Below are 18,086 nucleotides of genomic sequence, written 5' to 3'. Positions count from 1 at the left end.
GGTTAGAGATGTGATTCAGCAGAGATTAAGTTTCTTGTCTTCTGTGTGTGGAGCAAGGTCTTGCAAGCTTAGAGAAAATTCCTCTACTGTTCTATACCTATCCAGTCTCTGAACCCTGAAGATCTGGGGAGTAACTTTAGGTAGCCCCTTTCTCCAGAGAATACAGCCAAGTTGCTTGCAATAATGTTGTGGTCCCTGGAGACCGAAAGACTCCAGGGACCATCCATCTGTCTCGGCATCTATGAGGGAGAGGCAGTTACAGCTTCCCCCAGAGCTGCCATGCATCTCTTGGAATGATGCTGAGAGAGGGGGTGCTGTCCTTGGTGCTGAAAAGAGGAGCTCCATTTGGACAGGGGCTGGGACAGCCCCAGGACGGCCTTGTGTGGACCCAGTCTAAAGCTAGACCAGAACCCACATGTGTCCTGACCCCAAAATTCTTATCCCACCCATCTCATTGCACCCACTACTTGGAGAATTTTGGGTCTAGAAGAAAGCTGGGAGAGTGTCTTTTTAGCTCCATCTTACAGAGGAAATAGGCCCAAAGGGAAAGTGACTTTCCCAAGGTCCCGTGAGGAGTTAGAGCCAAGACCAGTTTTTAGAAGCCACCTTAGGGCAATGTGAAAGGGGTAGGCAGGAGGTAGAGGAACCAAAGGGGAGGCTGCTGTGACAGTCCAGGCTTTGAGACAAAGAGGAGGAGCTCAAGCCAATGCTGAGTATGGATGAGCTAGGAGGTAGGAGGTCCCTGGGAAGGCAGACCCAGGACCCAGAAGACTGGGTCCAAGACAGGGGTTCCTTGCCACTTCACACAGCCTGGCCCTTTGGGGAACTAGGCCATCCCACCTGGGGGCAACCGGGAACACTCTCCTGGGATCTCTTCCCAGAAGAGAGTTTCCAGGGCCCATTCCCAAGTTGAGCTAGCCCCATACATCCCTCTGGAGCCAGACTGTCCAACCCAGGATGGGATTCCAAGCTGGGCACTGGCAACCTCAAGGCTTGAGAGAAAAAAGGGGAANCACTTCACCCAGCCTGGCCCTTCGGGGAACTAGGCCATCCCACCTGGGGGCAACCGGGAACACTCTCCTGGGATCTCTTCCCAGAAGAGAGTTTCCAGGGCCCATTCCCAAGTTGAGCTAGCCCCATACATCCCTCTGGAGCCAGACTGTCCAACCCAGGATGGGATTCCAACCTCAAGATGGGCACTGGCAACCTCAAGATGGGCACTGGCAACCTCAAGGCTTGAGAGAAAAAAGGGGAACAAAGAATTATAGCTGGGAGAGAGGTATGCTACAGCAAGGGGCAGAGCTGTAAAGGCCAGAGAATCCTTATTTTTTGCCCTACCATTGGGCCCTTGGTAATAACAATAACACCAACAGCACCAAGTGCCTACCAGGTACAAGCCTGGTGCCTTTGCATTGCCTATGTCATGAAACCCCCTTGACAGCTCTGCAAGGTACAGATTGTTGTCTTTGTTCTACAAATGAGGTGGTGAGTGCAGAGACGGAGTACCTTGCCTGAATCACCCAGCTCGAAAACAACAGGGTGTGGCCCTAAAGACCATCTTGAAGTTGTTTTTGGGAAAATGCCTTCCCCTCTTCAGGCTCTGATGTTTCATCAATAAAATGAGTGCATCAGACTAGATGATCTCAAGGGGCCCTTCCTGCTCTGACATCTGGTGATTGATGAGTCACAGGGACCTTCAGCTGGAAGGGCATCTGTGTGATCCCCTGGCTCAGCCCCAGCCACCAGCCACCCCCTCACACACTGTAGAGAGAAGTGGTCCAGAAGCCCCATCCTCACTTATCTCCCTTGAGGCTGCAGGTCTCCTTGGTGTCCGCTCCAGTTCCTGCCTGCTGACTGGTGGTGCAAGTGGGTGGGCAGCCCCAGGCAGGTCACCGGAACATCTCCTAGTGACTTGAACCCCTTCCCTGGCCTTGAAAAAGTCTTTCTCCAAATTGCTTTGGACGTGAAGAAGCCATTGGCCCCAAAGCAGACTCCACTGAAGGTCAGCGGCAGTGCTTGGTCTCCCAAGGCGACTCCTGGGGCCCAACACCTCTTCAACCTCCTAACTCTAATGCCACCCTTGGTCTTGTCCCAACCCAACTCCTGGATCTCCAGGTCCCCATCTTCCCGACTGCTTCATGTCAGGCCTACACTGCATATTCACAGCGGCCGTGCCCACTGGGGGGGGCACTGATCACTGCAAGCCCCCTCCTTACTTAGCATTTCCCCAAGCCAGAAACCACACTGCAGCTTGAGTGCTGGGAAAGGCCATCCTACATTCCCCCTGGGGAGGGCTTTGTAAAAAGCTATTTTAAGGCCTGGAGAAGTCCCCCACCCCCAGCCCCAACTGGGGCTCTTGATGAGCATTCTCCCCAGATCCTCTGGCACCCCCGCCCCCTCACCACCCCCATCCAGCTGCCTATTTGAAGGATTCTTGGGGAAGTTGTTACTCTGAGCAAAACAACCAGGAAGAGATTTTAATACACAACCAGCTGGTGTTTGGGCTGATGCCACAGTGAGGAGGTCTGGGTTGTGGGGTCTGTGAGGTAGGGTCCAGGTGACTGTGTGTGATAAGGTGGGTCACCCACCGCTCTGAGCACAGCCGGGATTCCATAACTAGATGTCTGAGAAAGTATAATGTGTTTGTTAAGATGCAGCTCAGACGGTGTGTGAAAGCGGGGTTTTGTGAGGTATGCGCATATGTGCGTGTGACATGTTTCTGTGACCATGGGCCACTTTGTGTATGTGAGAGAAAGACAGACAGACAGACAGACAGTGCTTCTGTGATCTGGGTCTGTCAGTTCCAGAGGGCTGTGCTTGTGTGAATTGCAAGACTGGCTTTGTTTATGACCACGTACGGTACGAATAACAATATTGTCCTTTCCTGGAAGTAGGGTAGCGACTCACCTAAGCAACTGAGCATGCTATTTATATAACTATGCAAGGCATGTATCTTTGTGTGTGGGTTTGTCTCTCTTGTGACTTTGTCATGGATTTGTGTGGCTCTTTGTGGTGCGAAGGAAACTGGAGATTACTGGTGAGACTCAACTTGTGGATGTGTGTCACTTAGCACAGGGCCAGAAATGCGGCGGCTATGTAACAGACAGTTCCTGAATAACGTATACATTTGTGCATGGAGGCAGCAGAGGGTAATGGTTAGGAGTTCAAATGGCTGGGGTTCGAATGCGGGCTCCACCACCTACTACCTATGTAGTTTGGGGCAACTCACTTCCCTTCTCTGTGCTTCAGCACTGGCCTCAGAGTTACATGAGAATTCGATGAGTCGGGGCATGTACTGGACCCAGAATGGCACCTGGTGCATGGTAAGTGCTACCTAAGAGCCTGTGGCTATGGACATGTACACCCATGCGGACCACTCCTGGGCAGAAGGCAACCTACTGTGGCCCTCGGCGCCCCGCACCCCCGTACTCCCTCACCCCCTCACCAGGCTGGGGCAGCTGCAGTGCACTCTTGCTCCACTGGGTCAGACCCACAATGGCCACCATCTTAGCGCCGAGGCTGCTGCGCCGCTTCTTGGTGGTGGTGGTCCCGGTCCCGCTCCCCGCCTGCTGAGATCCACAGATTTCACCGCTGATGCTGGAGCTCCGAACCACATTCCTGGCACCTGCGGCCGAGGCCGGGCCTGGCTCCCCGTTAAACATGGTCCGAAGGGGCGGCAGGGCCTCAGGCAACTCTGTGGGAGAGACGAAGAGGCAAACGGGCCCCACATCAAAAACTGGGCCACTCTGCTGCAGCTTCCGAGCTGTGTGACCTTGGGTAAGTCTCTGGGCCTCCCTGAGGCTGTGAGGATTCAAAAGTGGGTGCAGAGTATGGCTCAATAAATGGAACTGTTTTTATTAGCACATGGCTTCCCTGGCAAGTGGCCGGGTTTGGTGGGAAGGGCAGCAGCTGCGGCGTCAAATGGCCCATTCTCGAATTGCTAAGGCCTCTGCACACCAGCTGTGTGACCCTGTGACCCAGCATCCTGGGGTTTCAGTGAACACTTCAGCCAAACAAGAAATACAAGCACTTACCTCAGGGGAGTGTTGTAGGGATTGAACCAGTGCGCATGGAAGTGCCTAGAACAGCAGCAGGCACAGAGTAAACACTCAGTAAGCGTTAGCGTTTATTTCCCAGCCTAACTAAGAACAGGCAGCACACAACTGGCTCCGGCCTGTGCGGGCTGTGGAAGAGGCCCTCCTGCTGGAAGGGGGCTGGTTCAGAAAAGCCTAAAGAAGAGGGTCAAAGTCCCTGGTAACTGCAGGCCCGTGAGGGGGCCGCTATGAGCATTTTAACCTATTTTTTCCCAATCTGTTTTCTATGTATTTTAAAAATAATTGAACTCATTTTGCAAATACAACTTTATATCCTGGGTTTTTTTTTTCCCTTTCTTTCTTTCTTTTTTTTTACTGTGGTTCAAGTACAGGTGTCTTCATTTTCCCGCCACCACTTTGCCCAGCCCCACCCACCCCCACCTCCCACCTTCAATCCTCCCCCCCCTTTGGCTTTGTCCATGGGTCCTTTATACGTGTTCCTCAACGACCTTTTCCCTTCTTTCTCTCCTTAGTCCCCTCTGCCCTCCCCTCTGGTTACTGTCCGTTTGTTCTTTATTTCAATGTCTCTGGTTTTATTTTGCTCGCTTGTTGGTTTTGGTGATTAGGTTCCACTTACAGGTGAGGTCATATGGTATTTGTCTTGGACAGCCTGACTTCTTCACTGGAGAAGTGAAGAGAGCATAATGCTCTCCAGTTCCATCCATGCTGTCAGGAAGGGCAGGAGCTCCTTCTTCCTTTCTGCGGCACAGAATTCTATTGCGTAAATGTACCAGAGTTTTTTGATCCAGTCATTTACTGATGGGCACTTAGGTTGCTTCCAGCACTTGGTTATTGTAAATTGTGCTGCTATGAACATGGTGTATAGGTTCTTTTGAATTAGTGTTATATCCTGGTATTTTTCATTTAACATTCTATCACAAACACTTCCCAATGTCATTAACACTTTGTATAAAAGTTTTGATGCCACCATAATATTCCATTGTATGGAAGTAGCATAATTGATTTAAATATTTCAATACAGTTACCTCTTAGATCAGGTCTGTCTCTCCATCTCCCTCCTGTCTTAAATAATACTTCAATAAACATCTTTCTGTACTGATTTTATCTGCTTATTTCCTTAGCTTGATTCCCATTAATAGAGTGACTGGTTTAACGGGGTGTGGACATTGCTGGTAGCTTCCCCAACATGCATCCTCTCTCCCTGCTTCCTGACACAGCACAGGTTTCACCCAGCCCCACCCCATCCTGTTAGTTTCAGCCAATCAGTGACTGTCAGTCACCCTGGTAACCCTGTCTCCTCCAAGGATGAGCATGTGACAAAGCTGGCCCAATCCAACTTCAGGAAAAGATTTGGATTCCATGTTTGCAAGAGAGGCGGAGGTGTCCATCCGTCTGTCTGTCTGTCTGTCTGACTCAACTCTTCCCCCAGGGAGTGCCCAGCCCTAGGACGAAGCCAGTGTCGTTGAGGGCAGCACAGCACAGAGACAGAAAGGACCTCGGGCCCCCTGGAGCCTGCCTGTCTCCGGCCTTCCCGTTGTGTGGGACAATGTATTTTACTCCGCTTCAGCCAGTTTGAGTCAGGGTTCTCTATTGCATCCTAAAGCATCCTACCAGATACTAAGGGCCTAAACGTTTTTTCAATTCTTGGAATATATTGCTAAATTTCTTTCCAAAGTATACAGATGGACTCTCCCCATTAGCTGCATTCAACAAACATTTAAGCCCTTAAAATTCCAAGGCCTGTGTTGAGTGCCAAAGACACAGTACTGAGCCAATCCACCTTCATCCTGCCCTCCTCAAGCCTCCAGTCCAGGAGGAAGAGAGATAGTAAGTAACTAATTATGTAATTAAATATTTAATGATAGCTCTGATGAGTGCTAGGGAAGAGGACAGAGGGTGCTGAGAGCCACTCTGGGGAGTCAGGCAGCAGGAATTGGTGGCTCTGTATGTGGAAGTGGAACCTCTGGCTATCAGCCCTTCTACCTGGCTGAAAGTGCGATGCTCAGGCCATGTATCGGAGAGAAGGCCCCTCCAGCATGCTCTGCACCCAGCCCTTCCTGGCCCACAGTGTTTTTCCCAGGCAGCCCCCCTTCCCCAGGCTCAGGGGCACTTTGCTTGACCCTCTGTCCTCAGGCCTGTCACCCTGAGGAAACCCAGCTTTTCAAAAGGACAAAGAAAGGGGTGGGAAAACAGAGGTGGGGAAGGGAAGGCACCCCTCCAGCTAACGAGGAAGACAGTCCCCAGACAGCTGACAATGCAGGGTGGCTCCCGCTGGCCGGAGAATTAGGGCTGACAGTGGGGATGAGTCACAGCTGCGCCTTGCCTTCTTTGTGGCTGTCGGGACTGTTCTTGCTCACCCTGTGATGTGTGCAGAGCCCCGGATTCTATTTCTCCATCCACCCCCCATCCGCCTCGTGACTGATGGAAAGTCCCCTGGACTTGGGCCTATGACGATCTCTTCTCTTCACTTTCCAATTCTAGTGCCAGTTGGGGTGCTTTGGGGGCATCGGCCTGGTCTTCTGCTGAATGGTGGGAGAGAGCTTATCTGATCCTTTGAATCCGCTCCAGTGGAAGCCTTGCTTGCTCTTGAAAGTATTTCTGCCAGGTGTGTACTTATTTCCATGTCACAGATGAGGAAACTGAGTCTCAAAGACAGCGAGGCCTTGCCCATTCTACTCCTCTAAGAAGTGGTAAGGCCTGCACTCAAACACAGGTCCCCTATTTCAGCAAAGAGACAGATGCACTCTGCAGCCCCTGCCCCTCCAACCCAGATCCCGCCCGAAGATGTGGACCCAACCCTCCTGCTCACACTTTGCCCCGAGTCTCTGGGCTCTTTGAGAACGCTGCCCCAGAGTAGCCAGACTACAGGAAGTTCAAGAACGCTACTCCCAAGGGACGAGAGGGAAAGAGGGTAAGGGACAAAATTCCTGACCCTGCCAACCCAGGGGCTCATATTTCCTCATGAATAATAAATGGCACCAACAAGCGGATGGCTTGACATCCAGGACTCGGCACCAACCAGGGCCACTCTCATCTTTAACTACCCAGGGAGCCTAGAGACCTGATGAGCACCTGGGAGGGCCAGTCAGGCCTGTCGTCCTCAAGGGGATAGGAGGAGCCAGGTTGAAAGCACGGGGCTGAGGTCACAGGGCCTGACCCCCAGTACACGAGCCCTGGGCAGGTAGCCAGGAGGACTAAGAATCGGGAGGGAGGATTAGAATGTATAGATTCCTTGTATTACCCTCCCTGAGCCTTGGTTTGCTCCTCTGCGTGTAAAACAAAGGGGTTGGACTAGGTGAGCTCTAAAAGTCCCTTCGCCTGGGAGAGCAGAGTCCGTGGACTAGCAGGCTCGGAACGAGGGCTCCACTTGCTGCTCTGGCGGCCAGTCTACACTCAAAAACAACACGACAGGAAGACAGGCAGAGCTGGCCACCCGGCCCCCCTGAGGAGGAAAGTCCTGCGACGCAGCAGCCCCTGAGCCATCAGACCACAGGACAGGAAGGGGCAGGAGGTGGAGAGGGGCCAGCAGGACACAGAACATGGCACCACACATTCTGGGGTTCTCAAAGATTGCTAAAGGAATGGCAAAAATTCACAAAAATCCTTCAACAATGTCCTGCCTCTGAGCAGGACTGTCCCTTTCCGGGCCCCAAAAAGGGAACTCTCCCCCGATGTCCTTGGGTCCCGGGGGCCTCACTGTTAAGTTCTCCCTGCTGACCCTGCTCCAGGGCTGCAGCAGCATCTACGACCACAGCTCAGATCTACCCTCTAGGGAGGAAGCGGCTGCCCTGGCTGCTGCCCCGACTCCCGCCAAAGCCCCAGACCAGCAGACACCTTCCAGGCTCCTCAAGGAACAAACCTTTTCTTTCCAGCCCTTGAAGTCTGGCCTCTACCCTGAGGTCTCAGTGCCCTCAGGGCCCCCACAACTGCCTGCCGAGTGCTGACAACAGCAGGTCTCAGGGCTCTGCCAAGCCACCCCAGCCCCTTGGTCCCTTTGACTATATGTCTAACCAGATAATGAGCTTTTTGTTTTGAGACTCAATGAGACCATCCAAGGTAAACACAGCCACCCACCCTTCAACAGGAGAGACCCAGGAACCTGCCACAGGATGAGGGGCTGCTAGTCTGAAAGGGATGGCAAATAACTGAGGCTCCTACCGCCTTTCCCAATCTCCCACCCACAGTGGACATGGCTAACCCATCCCTCTCCCATCGAGGCAGGTCTAACCTCCAAATCCCTTTCGACACTATGCGCCCGAACCAACTGATGAGAACCAACTCCGGAGTGAGAATGGGTTTCCCATCCTTATCCCAGCCTGAACCTTTCTGTCTGCAAGGTAGGAACCCAAGGCCCAGAATGGGAGACACTCCCAGGGGCTCATAGAAAGTTGACAACGAAATCAGAGCTCCAACCCAACCCTCCTAACTTCCGGACTCCACAGCACCTGTCAGATGCCTCCTTGCCTCCCACTTTGAAGAAAGCACAAACTCACCAAACTGGTGAATCTGCGCGTGGTGCTCCGCATCACAGGGGGCTGTGCCCCTCCCAACCGCACTCCCCTAGGGCATTGACACAGGCTTCCGTTAACTTCTGAGACACCAGTTCCCAAGAAAGGAGGCAAAGGCAATCAGGGTAGCTCCCAGGAGGAGGTGATGTGATAAGACTCTGGAAGGAAAGAAGAAAGCTTAGAGGAGGGCCTAGAGAAGACATCTGTCCTCAAGGGCTTCCAGTAGCTTCTGGAGTAAACAGACAGACTTTGGACACAGCAATGTGGCCTTGAGCAAATCATTTCAACTCTCTTATTCTCTGTTTCCTCCTTCATAACATTGTCCAAACTCCTGGGTCCCCCATAGGGCCTTTGGGAACTTTTAACTTCAAGCTGCTGGTGCTAAAGCTCCGCCCACAACCTTAAGACTTAAAACCTGAAGGACTCATCTATGTCCAAATGCTAATCCGCTCTAGACACTATTCTTCCTTCCTCCGTGCTCCCCCTTACTGATGAGGTCTGTGTGCCTCCCCAGATGCTCTGTGACAGGCCCAGCACTCAGGAGTGTTGGGGGTGGGGGCGGGGCCAGGCTCCTGGCTCCTGGCTCCACCCCCAGCCATGTGACCCTGAGCAAGTCACTGAGCTTCTCTGAACCTCCATCTCCTCTTCTATAAAATGTACCTACTGGCACCTGGACCAGCCAGATGCTCCAGGTTGGACTAGGGAGCAGGTGAGATGATGAGGAACAGAAAAGCACAGCGATTAAAAACCTAGGCTTTGCCCTGGCTAGTGTAGCTCAGTGGATTGAGCAAGGGCCTGAGAACCAGAGTATCATGGTTCAATTCCAAGTCAGGGCACATGCCTGGATTGCAGGCCAGTTCCCAGGAGGGGACTCATGAGAGGCAACCATACATTGATATTTCTCTCCCTCTCTCCTTTCCTTCCCCTCTAAAAAGAAATAAATAAAATCTTAAAAAAAAAACCAAAAAAACCCTAGGCTTTGGAGGCAGACAGACTTACCTCAAGATCTGCCACTTACACGTTGTGTGACACAGGGACACTTCCCTAACAAGCCCCCTGAGCTACCATTCTTCATCTCTAAACTGGGAATAATAAAGACAGCCTTAGAATTCTTAGATGAAATATTACAAAATAAGGACTGATATGTGCTAAATGCTCACTTGGGCAATTGCATTGTTACTACTCATAGCAGTGACTTTCTTTGTAAATGGTGAAGGACTGTACAGGTGCTAGTGCTTGTTGGCTTACACACCAGGCGCAACCACTTCGTGAGAAGGCTCAGAGACCAGCAGGCTCACCTCCCACGCCAGCTCCGGTGCTTCCACCCAGAGCCCAGGACCAGTGTGGGATCTGGTCCCTGCACCTCTCAGTTGGGCTAGGAGCTGCCACGTGAGGCTATGCCCTCCTTTGCCAGTGTCTCAGTTCCTGGCTCCTCGCTGGATGCTGGGCCTGGCATTTGAGGTCCCTGCCCCACCCAGATCCAGCACCAGGGCTGCCCACCGCATCACCCGTGCCAGGCTGTGCCCCTGTCAGAGGCCAGTGCCACCATCCACCAAAGGGGAGAGGAGTCCCCTTGTTTCTAGAATTTTCTTCCCCCCCTCGGGGACGTACAGGTGGGTGACAAGGCTGGCACGTGGTCGGAGAGGTAGGCTAGGCCAGAGGGGCACACCTAGCCCAAGTGGGGAACACAGTGCCAGCTCCTCTCCTGATGGTGCAACCTTTATCTCCCCCAAAACAGGCTCCTACACAGTTCACAGGACACAGGACACAGTGTTCCAAATGTGTGATCGCACACCACACAGACCCATACAGATGATACACACTTGAAGACACAATCACACGTGTGCAGATATGCACACGCACCTTTGAGATATTCAGTCCCACAAAGGCAGCCCCAGTGACAGCCATAGGCCTTCACACACTCACACACACACCCCTCCCTTAGCCCTGTCCGGCCCAGAGAGGCAGGAAGAGCCCCATCTCTGTAGTGGCCAGGGAACTGGGAAGTGTCCCACCTATGTCCCTGGGTTCCCTTGGCCAAGACACACACGCCATCTCTGAGCAGGCACTTGCACGAGCTGGAACACACACGCACACCCATACACACTCCAGCCCCTGATCTCACCCTCCTGGCCCCCATCCCAGCAGGCTGGACAAAGGAGCTCATCGGTGAGGTTCGTGGTGAGATGAGCAGGCTGGCAGGGAGCAGCGGCTGTCACCATGGCTACCAAGCTGACCCACTTCTCCTCCACCCAGCCTGGCCCACCCAGCCCTGGAAAGGACAGACAGGCAGCTTTGGGCACAGGGTCCCCTCCCCTCATGCACAGTAAAGGGGTAGCCATGAGGGGATGGGAAGGGACAGGCTGAGCATCAGAGAGGCTGGGTCCTGCCCAGGAAGGCAATATCCAGGCATCCCTTGGGGAGAGCAGGATGCTGAAGAGAGGTCCCCTGCAAGACCTAAGCCCTGGTCTCCACCAGCGTTGGGGCCTCTGGCCTCAGAGACCCACATGGGTCATATGCTTTCCCTAGACACACGCTCAGACACAGTCCTCATGACAGGGCTGGGGTAGGGTGGCCAGGCCCAAACCTGGGTCTCAGAGCTAGGACAGCCCCGTGTCTTGTTCGGAATGAGGTTCCTGAGTGCAGGGCTTCTCGCTCCCACCCTGGACTAGGGGCTGCTGGGGGTGTGGCTGTGCCTTCATTCCTTGGACAGGCTGCCACGTGTCTTCTTTGAGACAGGGGGCTCATGAGGACATGGCCACACACCTTCCCTCCGAACTGGGGACAGAGAGGAACAACACAGCCCTAAGACAGCTCGGTCCTGTGAGGAGACAGCTCACAAAGGAGAATGAATCCCTCCTGAGTGACAGCCTCCCGCAGCTTCCCATCACCCGTGGGAGAGAGTAAAAAGCTCTCACGAAGGCCCATAGGCCCAGTGACACAGCTCACCCCATGCTTTCGCCCCTCCTCCACATTCCAGTCACACCGGCCTTTTCATTTCTTCAAAAGTGCCACTTTGTCAGCTGTCTACCTGGAATGCTCTTCTCCAGCCTGCCTCCCCACTCAAGTCCTGAGACCCCGACGTGCGCTGCGCCACCTTCGCGGGGCCGATCCCTGCCCGTTACTCAGTCCCAGCTTGAGTGCCGTCTTCTGGGAGAGTCATCCAACTCTGCACTGTCTCTGCCTGTTCCAACTTCAGCTGCGTCCCCATACAGAAGACACGTTGAGGCCCTAACCCTGGGATACTAGAATCTGACCTCAGAATAGGGTCACTGCAGACCTTCTCAGTTAAATCAAGGTCACTCTGGAATAGAGTGGGTCCTTAATCCACTATGACTGCCGTGGGAAGCTGGCGTGTGAAGGCAGAGACACACAGAGAGGACAATGTGACAATGGAGGCCGAGATGAGGGTGATGCAACAACAAGCCCCGGGATGCCAAAGATAGCCAGCTGTCACCAGAATCCAGGGGACCATGGGACAGTCTCCCTCAGAGCTCTCAAAAGGAACCGACCTTGCCAACACCGAGACTTCCAGTCTCCAGGACTGTGAGAAAATAAAGTTATGTTGCTTAAGTCATCTAGTCTGTTGCACTTTGTTATGGCTGCCCTAGGAAACGGACACACTGCCATTCCCGACTGGTTCAGAGCCTGCCCCCCACACCCTGCCCTGGGTGTGAGCTGCCTGGGATCGGGAGCCCTGTGGTCTTCTCCACCCTGAATCCCCAGTGCCCGGCACAGGCCTGGCATGTAGCAGGGCTCTGTAAATGTTTATGAATGAATGAATGGTGACCTATAATAAATATGAAATTAATAGTATTTATAGCTGGGGAGTAGACTTGTGAGTTATTTTTATTTTCTTCATGCGACATATTGTGTTTTCTAGAGTTACCGCTTTAGGAACTGTACTAATGTTGTCATAAAGAAAACAGCAAATACATATTTTTCTTTGTAAAGCATACATTAAAATAACAGGCACTTTTAACCACTGTGTGTTTTGTGAAGAGGGAAAAGGTTCTGCTGCATGCTCGATAACTGCATTTTTACTGATTAATCAATTCCTCCTCATGTGGCCAGAGTGCCTTCTGGAGTCAGAAGTACAGAGTGTGGGCTTCGGGGCCCCGTGGGGCATGGAGTCCAGGTGGGAATCGTCCAGGCGGAGTCTGCGTGCTTGTCGGCCATCTCTACTGCCCAGTGTCTCTCAAAGCTCATGGGGTCTGGCCAGACGGGGCAGCTGTCACCTGACTTGACATGTGAGAACACCACCAGCCCTGGCTGAAGACCACTCCCCAAAAAAGCAAGTTCCTGTCCTCAGTGAGTGCGCTGTCCAGTGCTTCTCAAACTTAAATGTGCACACAAGTCCCCCAGGCACATCATTGAAATGCAGATTCTGATTCCATGGGTCCCAGGTGGAGCCTGAGATTCTGCGTTTCTTACAGGCTCTTGTGCTGCTGGTCCATGGCCCGACCAAGGCATTGAGAGATAAACTGGTTGTTCTGCAGAAGGACTGAACTCCTCAGGATGGGGAGTCCAGATAAGTCATCCTGCGGAAAAGCCTCACAGAACACCTCAACAAGAGAAGGGATTTGGAAAGGTCGAGGTGGCAGGAAAGAAGTGAGAACTACGAGCGAAGGCCCAGAGAGAAAACTTTATGTTCAGAGCCTGGGGGAGAGAGCAGCGCAATTGGAGCAGGAGGTAAGTACAACTGGGAAGCGAGGGCTGGGAAGCGAGGCTGGGGACAGCCAATGAAGGACTCCAAAGGAGGGCTGAGGCTTGGCTTTAATCCCAAAGGGAGTGAAATCCGACATGCCTTAGATGTAATGCGTTACAGAAATCAATCTGACGCTGAGCGCAGAACCAGAAGAAAGACTGATAGCGGGAAGAGCAGTCAGGGGGCAGGGAGGAAGGGCTGCATTGCCTCCCATGGTGCGAGTGTGGAGGAAGAGGTGACCGGGAGGCGTGGCTTATGGGCGCGCTCGGACTAGAGTTAGTGATGGGACAAGGCTGGGGAGAGGAGGAAAAAAAAGAAAAAAATGAATCCAAAGTGATTTACAGGGAGGGTGGGGACTGAGAGGTGCCATCAGCAGAGCCTTAAGTCCCAGAGGAAAAAGTCAGTTTAGGAGGAAGACGAATCCCCATTTTAGATATGGTAAGTCTGAGATAATACTGCAACTCCCACACGGAGGTGTCGGGCAGGTGAGCAGATTCACTGCAGCTCAGAAGAGCAATGTGAGTGTGCAGGATGTGGCGTGCTCCCCTGGGGGGAAAGTGGGATTTGGAGTGGAAGGAGAATGCCCAGAGTATAGAGTGTGGAAAGGGCAAGACATGACACCCATAGTTAGGGGAAGGAGGACAGTGGAATCCACTGAAGGGTGGAGAATCCGTGGTTAAAAGTGGGGAGACTCAGAGAAGGTGCCGTGAGTACACAGACGGTCCACCTGGAGACCCCACCACACCCTGACACGGAGACCGAGGCCTGCACAGCCCAGGATGCAGGAGGGAGGCTGGGAGCACCCTGACTGTCAGTAGGGGGCAGGGGGAGCCCAGGTCTGATGAGAGCACAGCTTGAATGGAAAGCAGACTTGGGTCAGTTAGAGAAGGGAGTGAGATTCCCTGGGGGGGTCTAGCCTGCAGCAGGACCCTGAGGGTTCTGGGGCTCCCAGGCACTTATCCTAGCTCAGCCCAAGCTCAGGAAGGACTATCCCTGCACCCCCCTCCACACACACACACCTACAGAAACCCTCTTCCTCCCCCTCCATGAGGGGGCAGAGGAGAGAAGGTGGGGAAAGAGGTCTTTGGAACAAAGCCTTATGGCTGGGGACCACATAAATTGTCATTGCACTGGGACTTTTCTGAGAGTGAGCAGGGACACTACTAACAACACACAGGGGCCGAAGGTGGAAATCAGGACTATTCCAGGCAAATCCAGCTGTGTGGTCACCCTAGCCCTGGGAAATGCTAGATCTCAATAAAAATACCCATTTGGTCCCTGTTCCCTCTAGATGAAGTGGTGGGACTAACAAACAGGTGGTAGGGATAGACTAGCTCATCCTCAGAGGCTGGAGCCCCATTGAGGATGCTGGTGGATGGGGGAGTCTCTCCCCCTCCCAGCCCCGCCCCAGACCGAGCTCAGTGCCGCCCCCACCCCCGCCCCTCCACCCCGTTCTGGGGGAGACGCAGGAGTACCAAGGACAGCGGCCAGCCATGGCTTTTTTTTTTTTTTGCCACCGCTAGCCTGATCAATATTTCATGGGGATAGGGGCTCAGGTTACCAGCTCCGCGCCAAGCCGGAAGGCGCCGCCTGCGCCTGCCACCAGCTCTAGGGACCCTCTTCGGGAACTCAGCACACCCGCAGCCCCAGCCAAACAGACACCGCCCTCAGTGCACTCCGCATTCTCGAAAACCCCTTGGCCCCTCCCACCCCGTCCCTTTCCAGGGCACAAAGACCCGCGTGCACAGCACACACCTTCACGCAGCCACTCAGACACACCACACAGCCAGATATGTGCTGTACAAAGACGAAGACATACATGAAACAACAGGCACACACCACACCCAGCAAGCAAGCCACCTAGACACACAAGCACACACACCACAGGCCTCACAGTCACATTATGTGGAGATGCACTCACCATACACCCACATGCAGATCACACACAGACACAGGAGACACAATGCTACAGAGAACCTCACACATATGACACAAAGATGCCTCGACCACAGACACACACACATGAGCAAATGCACTCCCGCACACACGTGCAAATGCACACACATGCACTATATGCTGTCAGAGAGACCCCCGGACATGTCATCCAGAGCTACTATATTCACCAGGCATGCACACATCACATGCACACATTCATGAAAAATTAAACTCTCTCACACACATACAAACACATACAATATACCTTCACAGGAACCCTCGGATGTCCACCTAGATATATGGCACATGCGCCACACTACCCAGGCCCCCCACCCTCCCAGAGCTCGGGCCTGCCCTCCAACCTTGGAGGGCGGGGTCAGGCAGACCTCAGGCCCTGTGGATAAATCCTGTACCCTCTAAGGCCTCCTCCTTAGGTCGATGCCCAATCCCCAGGAGCAGGCAGTCAGCAGCACAAACAGGTGGGGAATGGGGGACCAAGTTAAAGGAGACCTTTGAGACCCCAAATCCTCCTGGCTTCTCTGTCCCTAGGCCCCAATTCTTGGGGTGGAGGCTCTGGGGACAGCCTCAGCTCTCCCTGGGACTCCAGACCTCTGGGTGGCCCCGACACCTGTATTCTGTGTGAAGACCAGGAGAACTGTGCAAACTGCAGCTCCTGGTCCCCCAGGGGTGCCCAAGCCCTGACTCAGAGACAGGGGGACATCCTATCCACACCCTGCCACCCCAACTCCAAGAGACCCCCAAGCAGGCTGAGGGAACAGTGGCACAAATTCTCCTGTCTGCAGGCACAATCACGGCAGGATTCTCTGAAAGAAAGCCAAGCCGGAGCACAGGATAAGGAGAGGGATGCAAGCTGGCACAGCAGCAAGAGATCCCTAAATTTTCTAGGTAGGAGGAAGGAGCCTTCAAGACTGTCCAGACCAATGGTCCACTCTCGGGTGCATCCGCACCATGCCCCAGTTTTGCGTCGTCCCCATAACACTAGGTGCCACTCCGTGGTATCTGCCAAGTCTACACACTTCTGAGGTGCTCGTTACTATTGTCTTCAAATTCACACTTTTAACTTAAAAGCATGTACTTTAATTAGAAACTTTGTGTTACTACTATACACAGAAAGTCAGTATCACTTTTTTAATAACTAGAAAATATAGTAAAATAAATACAGTATCAACAAGGCTCTATTATTAAAGTTCAGCTACACGGAGCTGCCAGTCAAGATCTCCCCGTTCAAAAGGGCAGGGCAGCAAGCACTGGGAAGCTGGTGAAGACACACTGGCACTACGCTGACACTTTCTCCCTGCGACAGCCTTGGACTCGATGAAGTTGAAAGGGAACCAACCTTCTCACCATGTGAGCAATGCTGTGTCATAGCAGGTCCATGAGCCACTGAAAGTCATCTCAGGTCTCACCGAAGGTACCACTCCCCACATTAGGAAGCTCTGGGGGGGGAGCTTCCACCTCCTGTAGGGGTCTGGGCACAATGGCCAGCTGGCACTCTGTTGCCACGGTCCTTTCTGGTCATGACAGTCCTTAGAAACTGCTCAGTTCTTCCCTATTACAAACTAGGACAGTTTGTAATAGGGAACATCAAGTACTAGACTCACAGAAGGAATTATCATCCCCATTTTCTAATGAGAAAACCAAGGCTCTCGAAGGTGGAGACTTGTCCAGAGTCACACAGTTCCACAAGGGAGGTCCATGAATAGGGGACCTCCGCTTCCATCCAGATGCCTTGTCCGCTCCCTCTGCGTCCATCTATCCCACAGCCAGGAGCCCTGGCTCTAGGCTCACCTATGCGGGGGTGGGGGGGGGTGGGGGGGGGTGGAGGAAGAATGGGATCCTGGTGTCTGCCTGGCACTGAGGCTCTCGCAATCCCGAAAGGCAAACAGGCAAGTGAGTAAGTAGCTGAGGTTAAGAGATATCAAGAGCTTTTACTCTGGAATCACACAGCTGTGTGTTCCTAGTCTGCAAATGGCACCTCTCTGAACCTCGGTTTCATTGTAAAATGGGTATAATAGTACCTATCTTACAGGACATGCCCATAATGTCTGGTGCAAAGTGCTCAAAAATACTTATTGCTAGGGACGTACAAAGAACAGAATTAATGCAGATAAGGAATAAGGGATTGGGGCAGGGGGAGTAGGCAAGGCATGGTTCTTCACTGAGGAAATGATTTAAGTCTTAGAGGATAAATATGATTTTGGTCAGGAGAACTGTTCTGACTGTTCACGCCCTCCTCCTCCCTCTCCGAAATTCAAAGTCTTATCTCCCCATCTCTCTGATCAGGCCTCTGAATGACTTTTGACATAGTCTTCAGAGCCTGCCCTGGGTGGGCACTGCTGCCCCAGGAAGACACCCTTTCAAGGCGCAATGCCCAGTCTCTCTCCCCCAGGTGCTGTCCAAATGGAAGGTTGGAGGCCAGACCTGCCCAGCACTCTGAGGGTTTTAGCGGATGTCTTTTGAACTGCTTGCCCTGATAATCAAGAGCCCTGCTTTCTCCTGGGAGGTCAAGAGCCATGTTTGCATGTCTGACTTTGTGAGCCTGGCTGTAGTTGATTGGACCAGGATGGGCACCTGACCCACTCAGAGCCAATCAGATCTTCTTCTGGAAGTTTGGACTTGGATCTGTTAATCCCTGGGTTTTATCTCTGGATGCGGCTGGAATTGAGGGACACGATATAGGAACTATAGGTGGCCGGGCGTCTGGAAAAGCCGAGAAAGCCTAGTCTGAGAGACGGAGAGGTAAAAACGGCCAGTAAGGTTGCTTCAACTTCTCCTGGCCTACAGGTCCCACTTCCCAGAGGCGAGGGCGTTTTCTGCCCGCCAGTCTCCAGGAATCCCTTCCGTAGGACACTGAAGCTG

At 53.0% G+C, this 18,086-nt stretch overlaps 1 protein-coding gene across 2 annotated transcripts in view; it reads right to left on the bottom strand.

Moving 5' to 3' along the window:
• RIMS3 (regulating synaptic membrane exocytosis 3) overlaps nt 1–18,086 on the bottom strand; it is a 34,119-nt gene that overhangs the window by 9,794 nt on the left and 6,239 nt on the right. The window contains exons 2-4 of one of the 2 annotated variants that reach the window (XM_037032626.1): nt 8,549–8,721; nt 4,035–4,079; nt 3,446–3,694 (exon numbers count right to left, since the gene is read on the bottom strand). In XM_037032626.1, the coding sequence (XP_036888521.1) occupies nt 3,446–3,662 (217 nt within the window). In that variant the 5' untranslated portion in view covers nt 3,663–3,694; nt 4,035–4,079; nt 8,549–8,721. The remainder of the gene's footprint in view (nt 1–3,445; nt 3,695–4,034; nt 4,080–8,548; nt 8,722–18,086) is intronic. The other variant, XM_037032625.1, reaches the window with a different exon arrangement.

Source organism: Sturnira hondurensis, unplaced genomic scaffold (genome assembly GCF_014824575.4).
Source record: "Sturnira hondurensis isolate 20B ecotype Veracruz unplaced genomic scaffold, ASM1482457v3 Scaffold0021490, whole genome shotgun sequence".
NCBI classification, from domain to species: Eukaryota; Metazoa; Chordata; class Mammalia; order Chiroptera; family Phyllostomidae; genus Sturnira; species Sturnira hondurensis.
This window is presented reverse-complemented; position numbering and strand designations above follow the sequence as displayed.